This window comes from Scomber japonicus, chromosome 3, assembly GCF_027409825.1.
Source record: "Scomber japonicus isolate fScoJap1 chromosome 3, fScoJap1.pri, whole genome shotgun sequence".
NCBI classification, from domain to species: Eukaryota; Metazoa; Chordata; class Actinopteri; order Scombriformes; family Scombridae; genus Scomber; species Scomber japonicus.
In genome coordinates this window covers 18,046,846-18,064,702 of record NC_070580.1, presented here as the reverse complement: position 1 = coordinate 18,064,702, position 17,857 = coordinate 18,046,846, and the positions used below count along the sequence as shown (strand labels likewise).

Below are 17,857 nucleotides of genomic sequence, written 5' to 3'. Positions count from 1 at the left end.
CTGTAAAAACAGTACTGTAGTTGTGAAGAAAGAAAAGGAAAAATTCTCACGAAAAGGCCTGATGCTTTCATACTAGTTGTGAAAAAAAAAACAAAGAAAAGTTGCAAAGATTTGACATGAAAATTCAAAAACAAAATAATGTTTTCAGAGATTAGAATTTTTTTTCAGCCTATCAAAACACTATATACACCTTCAACACTTGGTTCCAAAGTTTCAAATCTTTGGTACGCTGTCAAACACAGAGTTTCAAACTTTCAAAGTTGTTTCTTTCAGTTTCGTGTCATGGTAGTGTCTTGGCTCCGTACAGGCAGCCTGTATAAAACTAATCGAGAGGGAAAAAAAGAGCTAGACTGTCACGACCAAAGACCTAACCATATTTAAATAAGTGAATCCTGCTGGGAGATATTTTTCATACAGCTATTTAAGACCCACCCTAATTGAAAATAAGACTTTTCATGACATTTTATGACCTTTAATTCTGAAAATCTAATTTAATACTTTTTAAGGATCCATGGGAATTCTGTAATAAATATACAGTGTTGGTGAGAGTGAGGTCAAACATTTTACTCATGTTTAATTTATTTATTGTGACATAAATAGTGTTGATGTGGTTAATAATGTATAAGACAGCAATGGTTTGAGACTCCGGTCTCCAGTCATATCTGCTCTGATTTGACTTGGACTCAAGTCAGATTATGCTGAGTGGAGTGCGACACAAGTCCCTGTAGCGCCGACTTGAGTCCTTAAAGGATTACAACCAGTTTTTGGAAGATTGCCTCATTGGTCAACTGACACTAACCCTCAGGGACACATTTTGGTGTCTGTTAAAATGTGGACCAGTCTTACAAAACCTTGGTAAATTCTTTTAGTTGGTGTGTATGTTGGAGCGGTGGAATGATTATTTGTGGTCCTTTGGGGTTGTTTCATGTGTCTAAATGTTTTACTACCAGAATGTTCTGTCCTTCTTTTTTGTCATTATTTTGCCTTTGTGGTCCCTTTTCTCCTTCCCATTTAACACTTACCTGGTCCCTCTCACCTCCTGAATCCTGTCTCTGTTCCTTCGGTGCCCCTGTTTGCTCCTCCCTGTTCTATCTGGCTCTCTCAGGTTTAGGCCCAGTCGTTCGGTCCAGGCCAACGGTCAGGGCTCGGCCTACACCAGAGCATCAGCTGGTCGTGAAGGGTGAGGAGGGTGAGTGTGTTGCTATGCTTGTTGGCCTCGGTATGTTTTGTCTGTCTGCTTGTCCGTCCCAAACAAACAGGTTGAACTTGCTGGTGCAATACCTGGAGACCTCTGAGCACTGGGTGGTTTTCTCATTTAGAAAACAGGACTCTATTTGTGTTAAATGTGTCCCACTGATGCACAATATGTTTAATATCTCTGTTTATATCCAGACAAATACAAATATGAAAGTACAGGATTCATGCAGCTAACTTTACCTGTTTTCTTGTGTTGAGTTAAAATGTTCCTTCCACCTGAAGCTTGGAGTTTGGCAGCTTGAACTGAAATGGGAGAGACCTCTTAACATGCATGGTGCCACTATTCTTTCAGGCCGTGAGGTGCGTGTGGTGGTGAACACAAACGACCCTGACTACGAGCACATCTACTCCATTGAGGCCTACGATGACCCCAATGAGGAGCTGCTCTACTTCAGACCTTCTGCCAACCAGAGTGATGGTAGTGTTTTATTATGTTTCCAACTCACTTCTGAAAAATAACATGGCACACTATCACACACTGAGCACCATCTTAGCCGAACTGGTCTCATGAATGTTTGTGAAATGAACACATTGTCTGTATGTGTTTTTGGCTTGAAAATGAACATTAACTGTTCCCCACCAAAACAGACCGAACCCAAACATGTGTTGAATGCCTTTCAATTTTTGGAAGAATTTGAAGACTGCATTCAAACACACATTTGTTTGCCAGCAGTCACTTTTTGCGGTTTAAGGCACATTGCTTAGTTTTTAAACCTGTTAAAGCCTCCAACTGTTGATCAATGGGATAGCATAAAACCGTCAACAGGACTGTGGACTTGTCTTGTCCATGTACATGCCAGTGCATTCTTGTGCACATACAAACTAATACACGATACGATAGAAACAAAACTGGATCAAATCTCAGCTCAAGCAACCTTTATCAATTTTCAAGTTTATGCATTTTGCATTTATTTAAGAACTAACAGCATAGGGAGACAGAGAGAGAGTGTGTGTGTGTGAGAGAGAGAGAGAGAGAAAGAGAGAGAGATATATAGATCAAAAGTGAGAATGGACAAAAATACAGAAATATGACCTAGTAATGACCCTGACATCAACTACATGTAACATGTATTTACATGCTACAAACGTATCTATTCCATGTGATGAACAGAAGACAGCATGTCAAATTTGCACTCATGTCCCATAATTCAGTTTATTCAATCAGCACATAATCCAATTTGTGCTGGAGAAGCGTGTCTCATATTGCTGTATTCTGAATTTCACTTTGTGCTCATTTTCATGACATTGTGAGACTACTGGCCCGGCATATTTCTGACACAGCCTGCAACAAGCACACACCATCCTGTGACCTTTCATGTTGATAGATTTAGATTGCTGATCTTTACCCTGTTATCACATTAACATATTTTTTCCCCTTGTTTTCTATTTCTACTGAATGTTTATGCTATTTGTGGTGTGTGTCTGTTTGTGTGTGTGTGTGTGTGTGTGTATTGACAGGTGAGGCTGTCAGAGATGAATCAAAGAAAACAGTCAAAGTTGAACCAAAAAAATCAGCCAGTGCTGGCGTTCTAAAAGCAGCATCAGTTGTTGGTCAGAAAGCAGCCAAAGTTACAACTCTGAAGTCAGTCAAGTCCAGAGCAGTCAGGTCCAAGAGGAGAGTCACAGGGGAAGGTAAACCAGCTCATGTACTTGGGATTCATTAAGGGTTCATTCTGCCCTCCTGCCTGGTGTCTGGACCTCTCTGCATGTCTCAGGCTGTATTGGCTGTTTTGCTGTTGATTTAAAGGCACGCTGTACATACATCCAGTAAGACATCTAAAAAATGTAAAATTATGGAAATATATGGGTTGGTTTGAAGTATATCTCAGAGGGCTTGTTTTTATTTAATTGCTGCTCAGCTTCATTTTGCTTGATTTGACTCTTTCTCATCATGTGTCCTTTGTCTGTATGCAATCATTTAACATGTGTGTATGTTTATGTGTGTTCTGCAGCTCCAGCAGACCTCTGTCTGCTGCCAATGGAGGAGGGGAACTGTGGACGATACACTCTGCGATGGTACTTTAACAGTCAGGCTCAGGCCTGCAGGCCTTTTATCTACAGCGGCTGTGAAGGAAACAGCAACCGTTTCCTCCACCTGGAAGAGTGTGAGGAGGCCTGCCTTGGGGAGGCCAAAGGTAGACAGTCACATACACAACTATTTTTCAATATGTATTGAAAGTAAGCAAACTAATGGCTGATTTGTTATTCAGGTACTTTCTTCTTGAAGACAGCACGGTGATTGTGGCCATCTCCTCCTCATCCACAGGAATGTTTGCCTTTATTTAGCTTTTATAGATCATTATTTTGTCTGATGTCAATGGTCAAGATTTGTTATTGTTTATTTATTGTTTCTTTAAACCCAACCAAACTTCACCCCAGGTTGAGAGGGGATAGCATAGTGCACCCTTGCTTTATTATCTGCAAACCATGCAAAAGAAATAAAGTTATATTTTTTCTTTTTTCATGATTTGCACCCTGAAGTGTAGTGTAATGCTTTTTTCAGACTTCACCCTGCCTCAGTTTCACTTTTTTATTGTGGTATTTTTGTCCCTTTATCTGTTTCACGTTGCACACAGGTAAACACTAACCTAACATCTTAAAGTTTAACGGCAAAAGTTGGCAAAGTGAACGATGACAATGATGATCGTTACCCTTGCAGTTTGTAGTACTGTTCAGTTGCTACAGTATGTGTGTTTACTGTACATGGAGCCTGTTAACCCACTAATTACCACTATAAGAGTTCAGTCATAATAAAATGTTATGTAAACAACTCATTAAAACGGCCTCATTGGGGAAAAAAGATTGTTTGTCTTTGGAAGAGGTGTTAAATCTTTTACAATAGCAGATTTAATATCAGAACATCCATACCCTTTACTACCACTTGATTTAAGCCAAAGATGTTCCCCTAACTAACCACTACTGTGTAGCACTTTGGACCACTTCTTTAAGTGCTGTAAGGAGTATTTTAGTCAAAAATCTTCATTATTAAAGGTTCATTATAAAAAACAGAGGTGAACAACATTTTTGAACGTGAGATGGCGTTGAATTAATTACATGCAAAAGAAATAAACGAACCCTACTGCATGCAGTGTTGGTGACGGTGTGCATGTGACCACTGTTCATTTGATCATTAAGTTGCACCATAATCAAAGCCTGTTTTTACATCTGTGCTTCTTTATGTTGGCTTAAGAAAGATTGATTAATAACTATAGTTATTCTCAGACTTCTATGAAAGTTGACACATACCGCTAATTGGTATTCTAACTTACTGTGAGTACAGCTGCCTTTGAAATCGCTATTTGCAATAGTTGTTGCTCTAATTGCAATGCGCTAAGGAGAAGTCTAAGTAATCATAATGCCATCTAAACACATGAAAGATGAACACAAGTAGACCTTCAACAACACTGAATGAGATAACACATAGCGGCACATATTGTTAACAGACAGAAAAAAACTTTACAGACTGAGTATTTACTGCATTATTTTATTTCTCATTATTTTGTCAAGTCCCTGTAAACAATTTAAATGTCTGTACTATTTTATAAAGTAGCAAAGTAGGTGGAGTTTAGGGTCTGGAAGTATTTCTCAGTTGTACATTTACATTTGAAAGTAGCTCAATCAACTGTGACTATTTCAACATTTAACAGACTCATTAGTCTAATAGTTTACACGTGATTCTCAGCAGCCGTGACTGTGGAGAAGATGCCAACCACAGGCGCAAGTAAATTGATTTAAACTGGTGAATAAATTGCAGACTTCTACATATCATTTACAAATTAATTGAAAGGGCATAACACAAGTGACATCACAAAAAACAAGTACATACAATTTAAAATCTTGAAGTAAAAGCAGATTTTGTTTGAATTTAATTAGCTTTAGCCTGTAACACATAACAGTTAACACATTAAGTTTTACACTTTATCAAGCAGATTTTAGTGTGGGTTAACCTTTGTGTCGTCCTCCCGGGTCAAATTGACCCCGTCTGTTTTGACTGTTCCTTCCTTCTGTACTTCTTTTCATTCCTTCTTCCTTTCCTTCTGTCCTTCTTTCCTTCCCTCCTTCCTTCCTCCCCCTTCCTTCCTTTCCTCGCTCCCTCCTTCTCTTTCTTTCCTCCCTTCCTTCCTTCCCTCCCTCCTGTCTTCCTTCCTCCCTTCCCTCCTTCCTTCCTCCCTCCATCCCTCCTTTCCTTCCTTCTTCCTCCCTTCTTCCTCCTTTCCTTCCTTCCATCCTTCCTTCCTTCTTTCTCCCTTCCTTCCTTGACTCGAGGACAACAGCAGGGTTAATCTAATTAATTAAACAGAGATTTACATGCCCATCTTGGTCTTGAAAATATTCTAACTGCAAGTCATCAAATGCTGCCTATGCAGAAAATAAAGTAAGTAAAGAGTATTTTTACTTCCAGAACTGATAAAGACTAAAATAACTCCTCACACTTCTCTACACAAGAATAACTATGCAAGTACAAATATATTGGGTAATTATTATGGATATTTTTTTCTCTCATTTGTATTAAATATGAAGAATCAAGCACAATATTCTGCCAATATTTTGTAAATAATGATTTTATTATTTTTGGGAGAATTCATGTTTCTGATCATGATTGCATGTTTACCTGCCAGAGAAAAGGTGCTGTTTTTAAAGGTATTTTTATACAGTGTATTAAAGATTTCTAATAAATCTTAAAATAAAATGTTAAAGTAAAAAACTCTTTTGGTGTATTCTTTCTCTGTCATCATTAATCAATTATTGCAGTGTGAAAGCAGGTTAGCATACACTCTCATGCTTGAGACTTTAACCTGTGACCCCTCATTAGGGTGTTCAACTCAACTCTAATGATAACGTCTCTGCTTGATTTAGTTAATGTATACATTTTTTCTTCATATAAAAGGATCTATGTACCCACAATAAGCAAACATTTCCACTCATGGAATTTCACCAGATAATTTTCCAATAGAGGGGTTAATGGAGAAGATAAAGAGATAAGAAATCCTTGTGTGTGTGTGTGTGTGTGTGTGTGTGTGTGTGTGTGTGTGTGTGTGTGTGTGTGTGTGTGTGTGTGTGTGTGTGTGTGACTAATCTAGATGTTCCAATTTCATCAGCATATTTTATTAATGAGAAGATTTTCTGCTTGTTGGCCACAACTCCTCCTCCCTTGGTTTTCCATGCTCTCTGCCCTCAGCTGATTTCCCCTGGTGGGGGATATACTGACTCCATAGCCACTTCATCACTCGAGCAGGCCTCATACAGTGTTGTTGCCACCTCGCCCTTTTCTTTCACCTGACTTAATTTCAAAAGCTAATTTTGCACAACGTGGCAATGACAAGGTTGTGCCAGGCTGACAGTGATTGCGGATATGAAGATAAATTGATGGAAAAGCATTCAATTGCTCAGGTGATAGATGAAGACAGATGACTGTCACAGTGCTGTAGTGTTGCACTAAACTACCATCATTTAGAAAGTATACAAACAGGGAGAGAGCTGTATCAACTGAACTTCACTGAATTTTGAATTTTTTAAAATTTTCTGTGATAGACAGATGTGAATGTTGCATGACTGTTGAGTTTGTGTGAGAAAGAAAGCACAAAAACAAATATCCACACACAAACTGCAACACAGCATGGATAAAAGTATGTGAATTCCTCAATCACTTACATGTGACTGCAACATTTAATTCCTAAATCCTGGGTATCAAAATGCTGCTACGAAAGCCTACACTTTTCTGTGAAGACTTTCCACAAGATTTTGGAATCCAGCTGCAGGGATTTGTTCACTTTCAGCCACAAGAGCATTAGTGAGGTTAGCCATTGATGTTGGGTGATAAGGCTTGGCTCGCAGTTAGCTCTCCAGTTTATCCCCAAGGCGTTGGAGGGGGTTTACATCGGTCACGTCTTCCCCACTAAACATCATTTCTTTATGGATCTATTTTCGGCAAGGGCCTTTCCTGTTTCAACTTGAGCACACTATTGACTAAAATATTATTATATGCAGTTGTGTTAATATGTTTTATTATTTATTTTATTGTTTTTACTCTGGTCCTTTCTTGTGCAGTACGTCACATGATCTTGTGATTTTGTGTTGTTCTGTATGTTTTGTTTTTCTGTCCTTATCATATATTGTTGTTTCTTTGCAGCTTCACCTGGCACTTTTAGCCCAAGTCAAATTTCCTTCGGGATAATAAAGCTCATCTAATGTCCCCTCAATTGGAACAAAGTGGTCTGAACCATCAAAAACAGTTAGTGCTTGTCCCTCTGCTTCAGCTAGTTGATTCATACATGGTAAAATCTAATATCTCACTTTGTGCATTGTTATGTTCAGAAAGGAAAAAGCCATTTCCAAACTGTAGAACATATTGTCTTAAATGTTAATTGTGAATGTCAAAGCATCAGCCTACGGTAATGCAGCATGAGGGTGCCTTCTCTCAGTAACCCATGCTTGGCCTGAAGCTCTGAAGCTCTATCATCCAGGCCAACTTACATAATGAGCTGTTTTTACGACTGAATCAACTCACATGCTTGCTATCACAGCTCTGACCCATTCTGCTTTGCCACGGGATGAGGGCGGAGAAATGTTTTTTTTGGAGATTTGTTGTTTTACTCAAACCCTGAAAAGCAGACACAGCATGCGCCATACTCATATTTGTTCATATATGTTTGCCTTTCCCTCAATCTGCTCGACTCCTCTCATCTGTTATGACTGTATATGTTCATCTGTGTGTGGGTGTGTGTGAATTTCAACTGGTGCACACACAAACGCGCATATATTTCATCATGATTTGTGTGTTTGAGATACATTTTTACATGTCCTAAAAATAGCAGCCGTCACTAATTTAAACAGCCATAACCAGGCATTACACAAGGCACCAAAGCCTTAAGAGCACACTCTCAAGTCTTTCAAAGGACATGCGAGGATATAGTCGGCAGTAGTGGCAGTGGGGTGAGGATGGGAGGTATGTATGTAAGTGACGGACTGCAAACTTATGTTTCTATGAAACGGGGGGAGCTGTAATACCCTTAACTAATTTGATATTCACTGTGCTACCTCTAGAGCTTCTGAGGGCTCTCTCTCTCTCTCTCTGTCTCTCTAAACACACACACACTGATTTTAAGATTCAAGGTTGTCCTTCGCAGACCTATGCTAATGTTTGTGTGGCTGTTTGACAGAACTGAATTGTAATTTAATATGAGCTAAGTGGCCGCCTGACTGCATTTATGCACCGATCTATATTAATGCTATTGTAATTTTCATCATAACAGTGGTACTGCTGGCATAAAACTTTAACTCAGACTGGAAAATACTTCAGATTAGGAGCCATTGCATACAAAACAGGGATCTGATTAAGAGCTTTATCTGCATTTTTCAAATATGGAAAAATTGATATAAAATGTTATTGTTTCTCATAATAAAATTCCAATGTCTGCAAGATGCTGTCCAAATTATGTACAATAAGGAACAAATCCTTTTCTTGTTGATCTGTGACCCTTCAAGGGTATTTCTGAGCCACCATGATCCTTCTGTTATGTATGTATGTATCCATGTAGTGGGTCTTGTGGAGGACAATCATCTACATGACTGTGAGTACAATGGTAGCTCCCTCTGTCTGTGTGAGTCAGAACTGCTCCTTATTGCCTCTCTCAGTATGCAGGAACATGTTTAAGAGTTGTTCATTTTTCCTCTTCATTGACCTTGACTATTTAAAGCCACGGGGTCTTTGGTTGGCAGAGAGCTGGATTGGTAGAACCTCACCAAGAGACAGAGTTAGGGTTAGTAAGTAAGCCAAATTCTCTCTCTCTCTCTCTCTCTCTCTCTCTCTCTCTCTCTCTCTCTCTATCTGTCACTCCTCTCACTTTTACTCTTGCTCTTTTTTTCCTGCCACCCACTTCCCTCTGCAAGTACAAAGGCTGTTGCTATAGCAATGAAACATGCTAGAAAATGTGTTCAATCTCACTTTTACCCTCTCAGCTATATTAGCATATGATCCGTATTACTTCTATCTTTATTTCTGTCCATCTTGCTCGCATTTATTGCTCATCAAGGAAAAGACATTTTTTTTCTGTGAGTCCCATTCACTTCCTCATCTATAAACATGTGTTTGTGTGTGAGGAGACATAGGGGGAAAAAGTCAAACAAACAAACAAAAAAGCACTACAGGATTAATGTGAAGCTTGTCTGTGCTGTTCACAGCAGATTCCCCGAGTTTGACCCCCATGTTTTCTCTATTTAATCTCTTGGAGTTTTTTAGTGTAGACGGGTCATCAAACTTTCTCTCTGTCCTGTAAGTCTTTCCCTTCAGCACTCAGAGTTGTGCTGGTCTAAGCATTTATTCAGTCTATTGGTCTGAGTGTTTAAGTTAACCTCTCTGTGCTCCTGGCTGTACTGCGCACTTTCACACAAAGCAGTTTCAATTAGAAATGGGTATTACACAGTGTCTTATCTCTACTCACTTCATACTTGGGTTTAAGGTTTTTAAGCATGGCAGATTTCTGTTTAATCATGTGTTCAACATTTTTCAGCACCTATAGGGACCTTTAAATGCAAAATGAAGGTCACAGAGGCATCAGCTGTACGTTAACTGTGTCTAAGTTATGAGATTTGCATGGACCAACTCATTGCTAATGCTGCACCTCTCCCCCTCCAACCTACCACTGTCTCTCCACCTTCTCACTTTGTCTCCTCTCCTGTCCATCTCTGCTGTAAGCTAACAGAGCAAAGGTGTTGTTTACTTTGTTTAATTTTTCCTCCAGCAGATGAGTCAGCTATTAGCATATTCTCTTCATTATGGCAGTGATGAGCACAGGCCACCCGAGTGTCACAATGCCTCAGCATTATTAAAAAGCTCTCATGGGATAACACAGGCGCATAAACCCAAATTAGCATATGTCATTTCTCATCTCTCCCTGCTGTCATTCAGCAGCCCATGCTCTATTTCAATGTATGCTCAAACAACACTGAGATTTTTAAAGTTTTTCAGCTTCCCCTATCCACTACTGTCTCCTGTCCATCTTTTGCCTTTTTGCTTCAATCTCTCTCCCTTTCACTTATCCACTTCCCTCTCTTGACTGTAAGCAAATCTGTAATCTGTAATTTTGCAGCTGACTAGGAATCAGAAAGTGGTGAAAATTATTAGCTATTGGAAAAGAGGGGAGATGGCAGTAAGATAGGTTCCTGTAACATCTTGCGTTTTGGAACTGGTGCAACACCTCGATATAGCTACTCCTGATAGATGGAAAATGGATCCAGGTGTCCACAGTTTGGCTAGATAATTTTTGGCCTCAAAATTTTCATGTCATTTAAGACAGAAGCACTTATGACATAAATGTAAACATTTATAGTAAATGGTTCTTCAGTTTGGGCTGAAAAGAGTCCTTTTCAGCCAGCTCTCAGAGAATCTCACTAACAAATACGTATTTGAACATTAAATTTTGTGAATCTAATCTGCGGTCTGTCTAGGGTCAGTCTACAGAAATACATATACATGTACTGGTGCTTTGGGTGGTGTCTGGAGCTGCAGCAGCAGACAGCACATGAATGAATAAGCAGAACAATAGTGAGAAGTGTATGGCTATAATGACCATGCTGTACACCTGTATAAATATTGCATGTTACTGGTCAACTGAAGCCTGTCAAGTTTTGCAACTTTTGTTCTCTGCCTTAAAAAAAGCATGACATGATTTACAAAATGCATAACAATATGGCAATGTTAGTCTGTTGGTTGGGTCTCTCTCTAACCCTTGGATGACCTGCACCTTGTGTTTAGTGCTAATTAATGTTAGCATGCTAACAAATTAAACTACCATAGTAAACAATATACCCTAAACACCCTGCATGTTAGCATTGTCATTGTGAGCATGTTAGCATGCTGAATCACATTTACAATTATCTTGATTCCACGAACCTTAACTCAGTTTCTTTTTGTTACCAGCAATGTCACCTTCCTCAGAAATGGTGTGCAGCAAAATCTGTTGACCTCTGGCCCCACTTAGTCTGTGATGACAGATAATCCTGTCAGTGAGATCCTGCCATAGGTTCCAGCTTTCTGTTCAGTTTTGATTTTGGATAGGTTATGTTTTCCACAGCTCTTAATTCTGTTTCACTTTTATCTCCATTTCATCTAATGGCTTTGAAACACTGTATTCTTCAATGTAACTAATAATTACAATAAAAGTCCTATATGTAAGAATTGTAAAGTAGTTTAGATGCATTCATCGGTTTTTGTTTTGTTTTTGTTTTTGTTTTATCACCAATGAGTTAACTGGTTGTAACATAACTTTAAAAAATGCCTCTAACAGCCTGTGGACTGATTTCTATGTGAATGACCAGGGACGGTTTTTCCCCGAAAATCAAAGGATGTGATGTTTTTGTGTGCTAACTGCCTCCGTCAACCACTACACATTTCACAATAAAACACCCCCACAATGACAAGTTGCCCACTCCTGAGCACACACACAAAACAACATTATTTCTTCAACATAGGAGCAGAAACAAGCTCTAGAGTGATAGTTGAACATAGCGTACTCCTATTGGTTTGTTTGCTGGTTGGCCAAAGGTGATAATAAGCACACATTTCACAACAAGTACGCAGCGTGTTTCTCCCCGGTCATGACATGTTACTCCCCAACCACAGCACGTTCCCTGTTCACAGTTCGCTGAGCCTTCCGGACAGTTTGACGGTTTGCTGGTCCAGTCAGCTTCAGGTGGTTGAATAACACATATATTTGTGGGTTAGGTGGTGTGGCTTGACTATAGCCACAACCACATTACAGATATTTTATGTTATCATGAGAAGTGTGAGCAAGTAAAAAGACAGTACCTGCAGTGGTCTCGTGCAACATGATGCTGACTGCGGCTCACCACGGTGTCATTAATGAGAAGGAATATCTGATTCCTGCATACAGAACCTTTAATAACTCAAATTGTGCTATTGCTTGGGACCCATTGGATCATTACCTGAATGATTTTTCCAGTCTCTGCTCCCTAACCAACTACATGTGACCACTACAGTTTCCATAAATAATCAACTATTGATTTAAAGTTCGTCTTGAGTGAGGCTTTCTTTGGCTGAAACAACTCAGCTTTACAACATAGAAAGAAATGGATGACACTGACACAGAGAAACAGTCCAAAGTCATTTAGCGGAGATAAAAGAAGACTGGCAAGGTGAGACAGAGGATTATTTCCTCTTTGCCTCTGCAGATGGTTGTATGGAAGCTGTCTGTGAGGATGTATCAGTTTGGATTATTGGGCTCCAGGGCTCCGTCTCTCTTATTCAGCATATTATCTCTGGCAGGCTTCAAGTAATATCTTCACTCTGAATCAAATGGTACCCTGAGGTTCTGGTTTAAAAAAAAAAGAAGACAACACTTATACCAGTTTGGAGTAGAAGCGGCTCGTTTCAAATGTTTCAGGATGATGACCGTAAGCCATTATCAAGTTCATGCATGCTGTTGGGGTAAAAGAGGAGAAGTGGAGAAGTGAAGTGTATTTGAGAGGGAATGGGAGGGAAATGACAGACTGTATGAGGAACAAGATTGTGGTTGTCAAAGGCTGCCCAGAGACAGCAGACCACACAGGCAGGGGTCAGGAAGGAAAGGGCCAGGATTGGAAGCAGGGGGGTTGGGGAGGTGAAGTGACAGGTCAGTGCATGTCTCATCTTCAATCCATCACAGAGTCCCTTTGTGGTTCAATCAAACCAGAAATGTCTTGACTGGATTTGACTGCAAGCATACACAGGTGAATGCGTAGTCATGCAGACACCTGTGCGTGCTAGTGCGAAGTGGACAAAAATATCCTCCAATCAAATGAAAATGCATGTTTCTCTTATACAAGTGGGTGAAATATATTTGGAAAATGCATATTTCAAAGACAGTCTTCAGGGACACACAGTCATTCCAAAATTGTTCTGTAGCCATATTGAGAGGAGAGATAAAACTCATTTCACAGCCCATTACACATATTTGAAAAGCAGCAGCCAGTAGACTCACAGTGGGCATACAGCATAAAGAAAATTATAGTTTACAGTCACCGAACACCAGCTAAAGGTGATTGGCCAGCTACGGAGGGTCACACAGTCATAGTGACCTAGTCAATATAGGACCTACTGTGCAGATCCTTCCTGGCTACTTCCTGTGTACACTAATGAGAGGGTAAATCAAGCTGTCAGTCCACCCCCCTCCATGCACTTATACAAATGCACTTCAGAGGTGGCATTTAGCAAACTTCCTTTCCATGCCCTGCTTGCCCTTCTTTATGCTGGCAAAAGGTAAATTTGTTTTTCCTCATTTATGATGCAGGATTGTAATTGGTTGGACTCTGATTAAGCAGCTACTGAAGATTCTTGTCTTTTGTCTTTGTCCTCTCTCCTCTCTTTCTTTTCCTTACTCTCTTCATCTATTTTATCCCACTCCACCGCCCACCCCCTTCTCTCTTTCTCTCTCCAGCTCTCTTTATTGGCTGTTGGCTGTCTTTCTCACTCAACCTCACCCATAATCCTCTCTGCCTGCCCCGTGCCCCTGGCTCAGCATTTGCCTCCCTCAAATCAGCTCAAGGTCATTTTGTAAGGCCACAATGGCTTAAAATGTGTCTTTCCTTTTATCAGCTTCCTCTTCTCCTACATAGAGTTATCAGGTCACACTGTTTGATGGTTATTTTTTTCTTCTCTTGTATCAGTGTTGTGTCAACTCCTCGACTCATCTTCTTTTTCTGGCATCAAAGAACTTCAGCCTGCTCTGCTGTATCAGTTGGAATCCTGGTGGATTCACATTGGCGATCCCTCGTCTGTCTCACTGCCTCCTCTTCTCTCAGGTCTATCTGATCAAACTCGCCCTCTCATGTTCGAGTGCCTTTCATTTGAGCAGGAAGTGCAGCTGAGTCAGTGGGTGACATGGTGCACCATCGTGACATTTTAATTTGCACTGTCTCAGTTTTATGGGACACTCCAGCTGGCCATCTTCTTGTCTATGACAGTAATAAGGTCAGCTATAAGGATGTGTCTACAGCATGTATCTGTCACATTCAAGGGCGCACCTAACCGCTTCTGAATATAAATCAGTGCCTAAATATATCCCAATTATATTCATATTCTCAGTATATTCAAATACCTGTTGCAAGTGCTTAAAATTCAGTTTTCAGATATAAAGATAAAGGTGGCTGTTATCCTTAGTGTCAGCTCCCAATACAGGTACTTTGTGTTTGGATGGCACTAAAGGTTAACATTAAGGAAACAAGTAATAAAATTAGCCAAATTTAAGGTCATTAAAATAACATAATTAAGAACACATTCAGTTTGTCTCTTTTCACATTAAATATGCAAGTTAAACTGTTTTTTCACATGCCATAAATATGTTGGATTTGACTGATGTGCTTGCTCAATGTTTTCATTTTGTTCTTAACATTTTGCCAACCTCAGTCTTCATAGTATCAATACTGTAATGTGAAGCAGCAATTAATACTTTTATTAGTTACACCTGTGTTTGACAAGTCAAAATATCTACTGTGAACACTTTATACGCCTCAATCCAGATGTTCTCCCTGGCCAGGCTGGGTCTATGCATGAGAGAAAGTTTGTGTGTGGTGGTCATTTTCTCTGTTGACCGGTCAGTGAGGCTGAAGCCAGGCTGGGCCCCAGGTCTTGACTTGTGTGTTTACCAGAGGTTGTGCTAGGGTCTTTGATGCAGCGCCAGACAGATGGAGACACAGAGGCGCTTGCTGCCAAGCCTGCTGCTGTCAGACAGGACACACAGACATTACTCAACAACCCATACAGTAGCACAGAAACACACAAAGCACGATAACGTATATTATCACTCCAATATATGTGTCATTCCTTCATTGATTTGTAAATGTGACACAGATATTGTTTACAATCACTACTTTGGGGGAAAAAAGGCCACAGGGAGAAAACAGAACCGATGCTTTATTGATGCATGTAGGGAAAATCAAAGGAAGATTAACAAGCATGTTATCATTATTATGATAAATGATTATTTATGTGTTTTTCATATTCCTGTGAATAATTTAAAATATTTTTCCCTTCCAGCTACATTAAAGCCTGACAGAAAACCTTTCAAAACATCTAAGAAAAATGTCAGTTTGATATCACCCCTTAAAATCAAAGAGCAAGGGTTTCTTTTTTAAGCCTCAGCATTTAGTACTGACATTTAACCACCGTATGGGGAGAAATCTTTTGTGGAGGAAAGCAAGATATTATTCTCCACAGACCATAATAGACTGGAGTGAAGCAGCAATACATGTTGCATTTTAAGTTTTTTGGCTGGAAAACCTCAAGCTCTATGGTTGCTGTTGCAAGTTCATGCTCCATGTCTTGTTCTTCTTAAATAGATTAAATGAATGGAATGCACAAGATAGATAGAAGGAAACATGCATTGAACTAAACTGGAAAAATATGGTCAGATTTTTGCTGGAGGGTGCTGAAAATCACGATGGATGAGATATGACTATTTGCAGTATTCAAGGGAAGAATTTTCTTGCTGTGATTGGCGCTCTTTCAGTGAACTGGGGCCCTGCTGTTTTCTCTCTAAAAGCATCTTGCTGTGATGACTACAGTATGTCTCAGCACATAAATGTTTACTTTACATTTACATTTTATGTGTTTGAGTGTTTGTGTGTTCACTTGACATGTGTCCCTTTCTGAGGCTTTCCCTCAACGTTATGCCTGTTTTTAGTTGCTTTCTTGCATTGTGTGCTCATATTTAAATGTTTTTCTGTCATTCTCTTTGGCTGAGTGACACAGGCATATGGCATGTGGGTGTTTGGCAGATGCTCCTAATCACTGTCTGACTTTGCATTTGTATGTGAGAGAGATTCAGATTGGTTACAAAAAAAAAGAGAGATAGCTGCAGGCTGGCAGGCGGCCTCTGTATCCAACAAATGTGTGGCGCACTGAGAGGGAAAAGGTGGGCTACAGAGAAAATACGGTGACACAGGAAGTAGGGGTTTAAGTCGGGTAGGGAGGTGGCAAATGTGCAGAGGAACAGTGCTAACATCTTTCATCTGAGACCACTAGCTGTTAGTACATCCTGGGTTGAAACTAAAGGATAGATTTAAGTCTGTCATAAAACAATATTCAGGTGTCCATATCAATGCTGAAACAAGTTTTGCTCACTGTTATCAGTCCTACTGGTCACACTAACCACTAGAAGATCCCCTTCAAAATAATTCTCTTGTATCTTGATAGCAGCATTGATTTGACAATATAGGATACTGTATTCATTTGGTGGATTTTGTCCCCTATCATGTACATTGAAAGTGCATTACAATGGTATCTATAAATGGCCATTGTGTGACATTGTGACTTTTGTCTTAGGACACACTTGAAAATGTGTGAACCTATCTTTTAACACTCTGCTCTCCTGCCCTTGTTGTCCACACTTCTTTGTTTCACACACACATAAAGCTTTAGATCAATGCCTGAATGTTACAGCCTGCATCATATTCCAGACAAGTATCAACATAGCTATAATATTCAGTTTTAAACATATAACACATTCCCTCAACATTATGTCTGTTTTTTAAATAACGGAGGGATATAAGAAAATATTGGTTTACAATCACAGTGATGATTATTACAATGGAAAATGAATACTTTTAAGGGATAAAATTAGAGGCATGAAATGTTTGTTGTTCAGGGTTATATGAGCAGCAATCATACCACCATCTGTTTATCACCATACAATGGTCAAACATAAAATTTCAGGTGCAGGTGTAACAGGTTTTATGAATCATTTACGCATTCAAAATGAATCTAATAGCAAGCACAGCTGACACCTCAGAGAGTCCGATTTTCTCATCCATTTGGGAAAAACAACTTATGCCTGAAAAAAGGTTTTTCAGCACACATTTCACCATGGAAGATTATAAACACTAAACAGCTGACATCAGCTGCCCCAGCTCTCCTCAGAGACTCCAGGTGTTCACACCTTTTATCTAGCTAAATCTTCCTCTGCACAATTTATCTCACATATTCACTTGCACAGTAATTTACACCACTTGCTAAAACTGTCTGCGAGGCAGCGTGCAAACTGCTTTGACAGGAACCTACTATTTCTTGCGTGCCCACGGTCAGAATTTTAACAGTCAGTGACCTTGATCCCTGCACACACCTCATAGTCAGCAGATGGAAGTGATGCACCTTACAATGGTGATGACAATGCCAGGTGAAATATGGCTTCTAGCATCATGAATCTACCCGTTAACCAGCTTGATGAAGTCGCCACAGTGGAATTTAGATTCTGACATGAGCACGGCACACACTCTCTGTGCAGCCCCCAGTGTGTTGCAAAGCATAGACAGAAGCCTCCAAAAGCCTCTTCCACAGTGGGAGGGGGGGGCGCTTGATATTATCAAGTCTAGCCTGTATCGAGTCATCTTCCTCTGAGGGAGATCAGGTGAAGTGTGTGCAATATGTTTTGAGAGAGGCAGAGGAGGGAGGGGGGTACAAGTAATTGGGAAATCTCGTTGAATTACTACAGAGAAGCGTTCACCCTTGAGGAATCTCAGGTCGTCCTTGTGAGATCTCTCTCTCTCTCTCTCTCTCTCTCTCTCTCTCTCTCTCTCTCTCACACACACACACACACACACACACACA

The 17,857-nt window shown here is 39.9% G+C and overlaps 1 protein-coding gene across 1 annotated transcript in view; it reads left to right on the top strand.

Moving 5' to 3' along the window:
* The window catches only part of col7a1 (collagen, type VII, alpha 1), a 52,048-nt gene extending 48,434 nt beyond the window's left edge, over nt 1–3,614 (top strand). The window contains exons 114-117 of the mRNA XM_053315507.1: nt 1,106–1,189; nt 1,550–1,675; nt 3,210–3,392; nt 3,468–3,614. Coding sequence (XP_053171482.1) covers nt 1,106–1,189; nt 1,550–1,675; nt 3,210–3,392; nt 3,468–3,496 — 422 coding nt within the window. The 3' untranslated portion in view covers nt 3,497–3,614. The remainder of the gene's footprint in view (nt 1–1,105; nt 1,190–1,549; nt 1,676–3,209; nt 3,393–3,467) is intronic.
* Nucleotides 3,615–17,857: the final 14,243 nt, after the last annotated feature.